This window comes from Xyrauchen texanus, chromosome 26, assembly GCF_025860055.1.
Source record: "Xyrauchen texanus isolate HMW12.3.18 chromosome 26, RBS_HiC_50CHRs, whole genome shotgun sequence".
NCBI classification, from domain to species: domain Eukaryota; kingdom Metazoa; phylum Chordata; class Actinopteri; order Cypriniformes; family Catostomidae; genus Xyrauchen; species Xyrauchen texanus.
In genome coordinates this window covers 9,952,616-9,962,678 of record NC_068301.1, presented here as the reverse complement: position 1 = coordinate 9,962,678, position 10,063 = coordinate 9,952,616, and the positions used below count along the sequence as shown (strand labels likewise).

Genomic DNA, 10,063 nt, shown 5'->3' with positions numbered 1-10,063 from the left:
TTCTATACTCTGTGTATTGTTTTACTGTACATTGTATATAATTATTGTGTTGTGTAAGTATGTGTACATTTGATTTGTAAATTGTTTTGTGTAAGTATGTTGTTTATTGTAATTGGTATATGTCTCGTCACTGTCATGACTGCTATGTTGCTCGGAACTGCACACAAGAATTTCACCTACTGTTGCACTTGTGTACATGGTAGTGTGACAATAAAGTGATTTGATGTTGCCATAATGAAATATATGAAAAAAAAGAGAACCAAAATGAAAGCCATGACCTTGGTAGTAAAATGCTCTTATAAAACTACTTATAGCTACTTAAACAATTCAGAAGATTTCCACACTGAGTTTGTTCTGCACATACACTTTCATCTATCTAGAATGTATTTTGATAATGTAAATGTATTATCTAGAACTTAAAAAAAAAGTTGTAATAATCTGAAGCTTAAACAAAGTATATTTTCTTTTTCTTTCAACTGTGCTTTATACAACATGTATTTACAATATGTAATGTATCAAACTTATATATATATATATATTGCTTTATGTTGCTCCAGAATGTCCTGAAATCCTTTCCATTTATTTTTTGTATTATCTGGCTGAAGCTTTTCAGCCATGAATATGAATCTTTCTAGTCCTACAGCACTAACTGTCACCAATTTAGGCTTTATGGTAGTTCCTTTGTTTTTTGCATAATAGATGAAATAACAGTTCTTGTATTCAGAATCCTCTGGATTGGCAGTCTCCTTTGCTGATATCTGCCTATAGAGGGCATCAGCAGCATTATGCACAACAGGCAGTATTTTAACCAAAGGACAGCTATAACTGGCCTATCAATCTTTGCTCGGTTGCACCGAGATTGACTGAATTTTGATTGAGTCTCCTACTCAATCAATTTTGGTGCAACCAAGCAAAGATCGATAGGCCAGTTATAGATGTCCTTTGGTTAAAATACTGCCTGTGTAGTCAAAAAGAGTTTAAGTCAACTTAAAATACTTTGCTGCCATTTTAGTTAAGCAGTTGAATTCAAAGTGTGGAATGAATTTAAATGAACCGAACTGAATCTGGGCAATGACTTAAAATCCAGTCAAGTAAATTAAGCTTGGGGCAGGTGTGCTTTTAGGTGGCTAATTACATTGTACCATAAATGTCCCAGGTCCTAGCCTTGCAGAAAATTGTAGTAATTAAAAATGATCAGGTTATATATGTATTGCCTATTAAGTATTTTTTATTACTTTTGTTTTGTCTTACCACTGCATTTTACTGTAAGAGTTTTATTTCTATTTGTACAAATTATTTATTGAGTTCTTTCCATTTATTATTCCTGCAATTATGTCCAAAGTGGATCTATAAAGTGTTATCTTATCTTATCTCTCTTATTGTATTTTAAAGAATCAGCCTCCGATTTGCCTATTTTTAGTAGTTAATATAACTTGATTTAGGACTTATAACCTATTTTTAGAACCTGTAACACTTTCTCTGCTTGTCTACATTCTTCTGTTTAAAATTATAATGTTAAAACAGATTGTTTACTTCTCTACAAAATATATTACGCAGGATTGTCAACACCTTACTATTAAGAGGAAAAAGCAGGGGCTTTTCAAAGTTATCTTTAAAATAATATATAAATGAAATATATTTAGCATGTTAAATTTACAACACACTTCACTTCGTGTCATCCGCAAAAATGACTTAACCCAATCTTAAACTTATTTTGTTTTCTTCCTTTAAAAATAATTCTACAAATTAATCTAAATTAGTCTAATCTAATGAGATTAATCCATTTGCCTTTATAATAACATGATTATTGTTCCTGTATAACACAGGTCTTTATAAATGAAAATACATTGACTTTATATTCCTGGAAGGGGGCCTTTGTAAGGGAATGATTATATTTGGGGGTCTTTGGCATTAAAAGGTTTGAAAACGTTTGCACAAAAGCATAAATCTGTCAAATGCCGCAGCACCAATTCACATGACAATAAACTGAAAACAAGAAATGCATTAACATACATATTCTATATATTGCACTGAATTAGGTATAGCGTAAAGTCACTAGTGACCATTAGTTATCGGCGTGGCAGTAAGCGAAGACAGACGTGTGTCTTAAATCTTGTTTACAAGATTTAAATGACTGTGTGAAATAGAGAGATAATTTCCTGAAATCAAAGTTTCATTTCTTATGAACAAATTAAGCTTTAGAAATGCACAAATTCTATTTTTTTTAAGGTTCTTCATTAGCATATGGATCCATGAAGAACCTAAACATTCATGGAAACTTCCCACAGCACAAAAGCTTCTTTATAGTGGGAAAAGTTTCTTTTTCATTTTCACTGAAATGGTTGTTCTGTTGCATCGCTGTGAAAACCCTTTTTGGATCCTTTATTTTTAAGGTATACTCATTCAATGCAACTTTTCATAATTTTTAGACTACGTATCTATCCATGCTACAGAATTATTGCCACAACATACTTTATAAGCTTTATCCATTTGATTCATCCACAGTGACATCACAGAGCATCTTTTGGATGTGTTTGTTTTCATCTGAAAGATGTAACTTTTAGAGCATTTTCCAAGAAACATTTCAATGTGCTGCCTACACTGCCCCATTTCAAAGATGTTTTTATAATTTTTGTAGCTTGCTGGGATATATATTATTACTTCACAATATTTCTATCAACCAATGAACGTGCATAACAACATTCATTGGTTGATAGGAATTCTGTTCCAGGAACAACAAAGGATTTATTCTGTGAAAGTGCTACAGTGCTGTTACTTGCATGTCATGCTTTGTTGGATAATATGGGAGAACAGGGCTAGTTTTACACTTTTTACTCCAATTAATGTTTGTCAAGGAAGGTTTATAAAAATGTTTAAGTGAATTTCTGCACGTACAGGGCACCATCATTGCCCCTGAAAAAAAGAGATGACATTTGTGACATTATGACCTACGTCACACTATTTGGGTTGTCACAATGGAAACCTGTCATTTAATGGCTTTCAGAAATATTGAGACAGTAAAACAATCATAAAGCACAAAACAATTCTTGAAACGGAAAATAGAACTTATAATTAATTAATTATTCACTCACTGAGCACTTCATTAGGAACACAGCACACCTACTTATTCACGCAATTATCTAACCAGCCAATCATTTGGAATCAGTGCAATGCAAAAATCATACGGGTCAGGAGCTTCTGTTAACGTTCACATTAACCATCAGAACAGAGAAACATTTTTATCTCAGTGATTTCAACCATGGAATGATTGTTGGTGCCAGAGGGGCTGGTTTGAGTATTTCTGTAACTGCTGATCTCCTGAGATTTTCACACACAACCGTCTCTAGAGTTTACTCAGAATGGCGCCAAAAACAAAAAACATCCAGTGAGCGGAAGTTCTGTGACAAAAATGCCTCGTTGATGTGAGAGGTCAACAGAGAATGGCCAGACTGGTTCTACTTGACAGAAAGGCTACGGTAACTCGGATAACAACTCTGTACAATTGTAGTGAGCAGAATGCACAACACGTCGAACCTTGAGACGGATGGCTACCACAGCAGAAGAAAATATATTACCATACAACTTGCCCTGACCTGAAATTTATGAAAATGTCGGCAAACGTTTGAGAATCGACTCAAACGTTACTGTATGGATGTTTCCTTGACTAGTATTATACTTTGATCGCACAACGTATTTATTGAATGGTAAAAACATCAAAACAAAAACTTCCACAAATACTGGGATATGGGTGTGTTCTTGTGTAAATACAGGTTGATACAGGCAGAGAAAGTTCATGGTGTTCTGACCTTCTCCTAAATTAGTTGTAAAAATTACTTTCCTGCTAGCTGAGGCCTCAAGCCCTCATCCTGAGACACTAAAAGTTTCATTAGGCTTGTGAAGTCAAAACAATAAATGTGTCCACAGTGTTTCTTTAAACATTGGCTGAATGATACGAGGTCAAGATACCTGCAAAACGTTTGTGTAAAATCAACAGTAACTTAATGGCACAAAATGCCAGCAAGCTCAGTAAAAAAACACAGTAAAATAGCCAAGACTTTAAGTTATGTGCCTATACAGAACTGCCTCCAAATAGACAACTAGCCCCTGGTCTGCTCTTTTTGGCCTTTTCTGTTTGAATACAGTCAATATTACTGTATTTACTTAATCTGTAAAACAGATTTCTGTAATTCTATTCCTACATTGATGAGTCAAAACATTATTACTACCCGTATGCTGTTGGTCCTCCACGTGCTGCCAAAACAGTGCCGACCCACTGACCCCCTGAAGGTGTCCAGTGGTATCTTCCAACAAGACATTAGCAGCAGATTCCTGTAAGTTGCAAGGTGGAGCCACTGTGGATCAGAGTTGTTGGTCCAGCACATCCCACAGATGATCAATCAGATTGATATCTGGGGAATTTGGAGGCCAGGGCAACACCTTGAACTCTTCATCATGTTCCTCAAACCATTTACAAACAATGTGTGCAGTGTGGCAAGGGGCATTATCCTGCTAAAAGAGACCACTGCCATCAGGCAAAACCATTGCCATGAATGGTCTGCATCGATGTTTAGGTATGTGGCACGTGTCAAATTGACATCCACATGAATGGCTGGACACAGGGTTTTCCAGCAGAACATTTACCAGTGCATCACACTGCCTCCACCGGATTGTCGTATTCCCACAGTGCATCCTAATGCCATCACTTCCCCAGGTAAACGGTGTACACGTACATGGCTGTTCACGTGATGTAAAAGAAAACTGGACTCATCGGACCAGGCGACCTTCTTACACTTCTGCAAGGCACAGTTGTAAAACTCACATGCCCATTGTAGGTGCTTCTGACAGTGGACAGGGGTAATCAGTCTGCGGCTATGCAGCCACTGTGTGTTGTGTCACATTCCTCCTCTAACCATCATTAAAAATGTCCGTGACTTGTGCCCAAGTAGAACTTTTGTCAGTTCGGTCCAGACAGGATAGACTTCATTGCCCTCGCGCATCGATGAGCCTTGGGCGCCCAACACCCTGTTGCTGGTTTGTCCCTCCTCGGACCAATGTCAGTACTGTAGGGAGTCACCACAGCTGACCGGAAGTAGGCCTACCCCACAAGCCTTCTCATTTCAGAGATGCTCAGACCTAGTCGTCTGGCCATAACAATTGGTCCCTTGTCAAATTTGCTCAGGTCTTTACTCCTGCCCCGTTGACTACGAGAACTGATTGTTCGCTTACATCTAATCTACCCAGACCTTGACATGTGGCCTTTTTTAGGAGATGAACGTTATTCGCTTCACCATTGAGTGATCATAATGTTTTGGCTCATCTGTGTATAAAATTTTTTTCAAGGAATACAACACAAATGGACATAACCATACTGTAAACAGTGCCTCTGACTGTATACAAACAAATTGTCATGTAACATAAAAATGTGCTGGTTTATTTAAGTCAAAATGTTTTATTAATTCACCTACATCAACCTGATAGATGAGGCTATGCCAAAAAAAAGCAGAAATAGATCCCAAGCTATGAGATACTGCTGAAAAATAGCAATAATACTTTGCAGAGTGGGTATTCTGCTTGAAACGTTTTGTAACAAGAAACAGTTGTGGCATTTTTACCTTTCCAAAGCCAACTCCCTTTCTCCCACCACCAAAACTGAGTTAGCTGGAAGAAAAGCAGCAGCCTTTTGTTTAGTTAAATATGTTAAGGAAGTCACCGGCTCCTCTGTTTGTGTCTGATTCTGTGCTAAAAATAAATTATGCTGAATAGGCATGACACAGCTTTATCAGGGGTATTTTCCCCCACTGGCATCTGTGACGTTGTTAAACACCTCATATTCTCTTGGGGGTTGTCATTATGTATTTTTTGTTAGTTAATGAAGTCAAGCTGAAACTTGCTTTAAGGTTTACTTACTGTCTGGTTTCTACACATTGCAATACCACACAAACTTAGCAATCAGATAGAATGAGTAACTCTCTGCAGGGCAGGATTGGCATCTGGGCTCTTGTGGCGTTTGTGCCCCAGTTACTTTTCTACCTTTTCATTCATTCATGATCATATGTTCTTAAACTACAATACTGTATGTGACTAGTTTTATGAAGTCAGCCTTTGCAATTAAACAGGATCTCTGGAACAGGAAACAAAATATATAGAAAACTGAACATTGTCATAAAATACATCAAAAACATGAAAGTTTTTGTATTTAATTTTTTCAGGCAAAAATATTTATGATTTCATGTTAAACACTTTTTTGTATATTATATAACCCTACAAATGTATTTATCTGGTACAAACTAATAAGTCAGGTTGATTCAGTCATAATAAATATGATTTAATTTGAATAACCCAGCTAATTTATAGATTACCACTTGAAGCACATTGTTTAACTGACAATATATTGTTTGAAGTGCACTGAAGTGTCTATCATTTTTTTTAATGATTAGTATTTTCCCCTCATGTGTCTTGTGATGACAAATTTCAATAGGGCATTGTGGTGTACACAACTCAAAGTTGGGATTACCACAAACCCTTTTTGCACCAGCAAGGAAAAACTTTAACTACCCCTAAGTCTTATTGATTCAGTAAATGCTTCCTTTCTCCGTATCAGAACGAAACCATAACCTTTGCACTCTTGGTACACTGAATACCTCTTGGTATTTTATTTTGAGATAGAAAGATGACATTGCAATGCAGAACAATGCACTTTTATACATAGACGAGGATATTAGTATCGTGCATACTTTATGCATTGATCATTTTTTTACTCATTGGCATATCTGCATAAAACATGAATAAAGTCTAAATAATGTACATCTAAAGGATAATAGTTTCTAGAGCACTACTTGCTGAAAGGACTTCTTTCTGTTGTAAACTTCAAATCCCACAAGATATCTGAGATTTCCATCTTTGCATTAGGAAAAACAGTCCAAGGCACTTCTTATGGAACAAAAGCATTTATTTATGTCTGGCTAGTCACACGTGGACATTAAAAATACAGAATCAGTAATTGCGCACCTTAGTTGTCCATTTGTGACTAAACAAACAAAAAATAAAGCCTTTTTAACCTTGGACAAGAAGAAGTGCCCTTTTTCTAAATGCAAAGTCTAAATAAAGATTTAAACAAAGTTTTTTTTTTTCATTACCCAATGACTAATAAATACACATGGGAGGGTTATCTGCTCAAATCAGTTCTTTGAAGTCTGTGCTTAACATTCTAAAGAATGTAGTAAAAGTGTATCATACATACAATTTAACCAGTCTAGTCAAGTTTAAACCTCTATAGGCCATTAGTTTGACTGCAGTAAAATGTTACTTATGCAAATGATTGTTTAAGTGTACTTCAAAATGATTCTCATTAGATAAATAAGTTGAATTGTTATTTAGTCCCATGTTATGTGAGATTTTAGTTAAGAAACAGGCCTGCAACTCTGCACACTAAAGCTAAAAATGATTGTCACTTCACTTTCCAGTTATTAATCTCATTCTGTATACACAAAGGGGATTTCTGTGTAAATAGAGCGTAAAAAACACTCTTATGTTAACTGACACATTAATTTCAACAGGACGTTTTAGGCTACAAAAGAATGGCTTTATGTATGATTTACACATAAATTCCTTCTGCTCATGTTTTATGAATAAGGCCCCGAGTTTCTAAGGCCCCGACAGCCAAATTTACGTAAAATCTGTAGCCTTAGTTATGCTGTTATCAGGAGGAAAAGATCAGTGAAGGGGAAAAACTGGGCTCTTCCTTGATAACTTTATTGAGGATTTCACCAGCTATTTGGGATTGAGTGTATGCTGGTCAAAACTGGAACAAGATTTATACTGTATTTACTTTTCTTACTTTTCGTTCATTTATGACCTATCTTCGTAAACTGCAATACTGTCTGTGGCTAGTTTTATGAAGTCAACCCAGGTGTCATTCTAAAGTGATCAGGCGATTGTTATAAAAATAAACAGGGAACTCTGGAACAGGGAAACAAACAAATGGGACACGAATCATGTCAAAACAAGATTTTTACCGTACAGTTACTTTTCTTCCTTTTTATGACCTACATTCTTTAAACCAATCAGTGCTGGCATAAGCTGTCTTTGGGATGGGATTCATTGTACAACAGGTTAGCAGACTAATTCAGAAACAGCTCTTTTGAATATTAATTTCTGATAACAGACAGAGTCCTGTAAACACAGATCCATGGGGGTGATTGAGGCCCTACGATGCTCATGATGTGTCTTCCGGTGCTAGGGGGAAACTGAACATTGAGAGCATTAGATAATGCAATGATTTTATGTCAAAGGATTTGTGTCATGACCTGATCTCACAATAGTAAACTCAACCTTTATATTGTAATATATGATCCTAACATATATTTGCATTAACATCATTTCAGTTTAATTTTTTTTACAGACTAACTAAACTGAAAATAGCTTAATAACTGAGAACTTCAGTTCAGGCGTATGTAAACAGTGGGAGCTTTCAGAACACGAAATGTCATTGAAATGTCTCTCTGTCTTTGCCATTTTTGTCAGCATCTGTGATGAACTGAGACAAGGCCCAATGTGTTAGAATTCGCCTTCTATTATTAAGGAACTTGTTTTACAAATCCTTTTGGATGAGTCCCACATAAATAAGTGCACACCTGTGAGACAACAGGGAGGGGCCACTGACTTCCTCAAAAATGAATTTGTATTTTGTGAGAGGAGGGACAATAAGAAAGGGAATGGACACATCTACTATGTACATGTCAGAGTCAATCTCAGACTGACAGAGTGAGGGACAGAGAAAGACACATTTTGTCGATAGCCACTTAGAACAGTCAGGCTTCTGGATAGACTACATAATTACAAAATTAGACCAATAAATGCAAGTAGACAAGCAGAAAGTAGCTAAATCCTTTCTTAACGACCTTTTATATGGCATTTCAATGGCATTTGGCACTTTTTCTGGTATTATTGGTGGTCTACAGTACACCATTCAGGGCTGCAGTATTAGAGAGGGAAGATGAGAATTCAGAAAGGTCCACCGGAGTAGCCACTGGTACCAACGGTACCTCTGGTGGGCATGCCCCTGCAGCAATCTCAACATTACCAATTGTTGTCTGGAAATGGCATCATGTAGAAACTCCATACCTGGTGGCTGTCTGGATACTGACGTGCTGGCTTTGTAAATTAGGTAAGCTGTTGACTTAAGAATCATCATTTATCACCAACAGTTCAAAAACCATTTTCTTAATCAATATTTTGTCTTGTTTTCCAGTGAAATATCTTGGGACCTTTAAAAATAGATACATTTACTTCAGGGCATTTGTTTTTCTTACCTCATTTTAAGCTAAATGTAACAACATTTAGTGATGTTCAAGCTTAAAACAGGTATAACCCAATTGGGTGAATAGAAATATTATGTGGAAGTATTTGTATCTTAAGCAACTTTGCCTCTCAAGTAACTTTATCTTCTTCAAAGGATGTTTAGATATTTTAAGTTTAGATAACTGGAAAGGAATGCAAAAATAATTATGAAGATTTTGATTTTCTTGCTGTGAAACTGGTCTAATCCACTTTAGCAACAATATTAACAGTAGCAAAGGAAAATAACAATACACCTTACTTTTATAAGGATTTTTTTTTATTTGTCTGCACATCAAATTTGACTAAATCTGATGCATCACCCCCGAGACATTTTTAGGATTAACTTTAAAGAATGCAAATTCATCATTATGTTCACAATTTAAGTAGTGCACATGTTATGGAAGAAACTGTGTATTGTAAACTGATTCAATATTACCTTATTTGTTTTAAGAGGGGAAAAAATAACTTTACTGTTAAGTAAATAACTGTATAAAATTGTGAATTCCTTTAAAAAAAAAATATATTTTTTCTAGGTATTTTACAAATGATTAGTCACCCATCTATCTCATATGTGGTGTTGTCTGTTTGCAGATTAAAATGAGGAATTTGTAATGTAGAACATTTAGAATGGATACGTACTCTTATTACTATATTCGTTGGAAACAAGCAATGCCTGATATGTCGGATAACAGACATACTCTCAAGTTCTCTTACGAGAGGTTCT

General features: G+C 35.8%; 1 protein-coding gene across 1 annotated transcript in view; it reads left to right on the top strand.

Moving 5' to 3' along the window:
• The first annotated feature begins 8,773 nt into the window (after positions 1 to 8,773).
• The window catches only part of LOC127619896 (sodium/hydrogen exchanger 3-like), a 39,435-nt gene continuing 38,145 nt past the window's right edge, over positions 8,774 to 10,063 (top strand). The window contains exon 1 of the mRNA XM_052092928.1: positions 8,774 to 9,166. Within this exon, the coding sequence (XP_051948888.1) occupies positions 8,908 to 9,166 (259 nt within the window). The 5' untranslated portion in view covers positions 8,774 to 8,907. The remainder of the gene's footprint in view (positions 9,167 to 10,063) is intronic.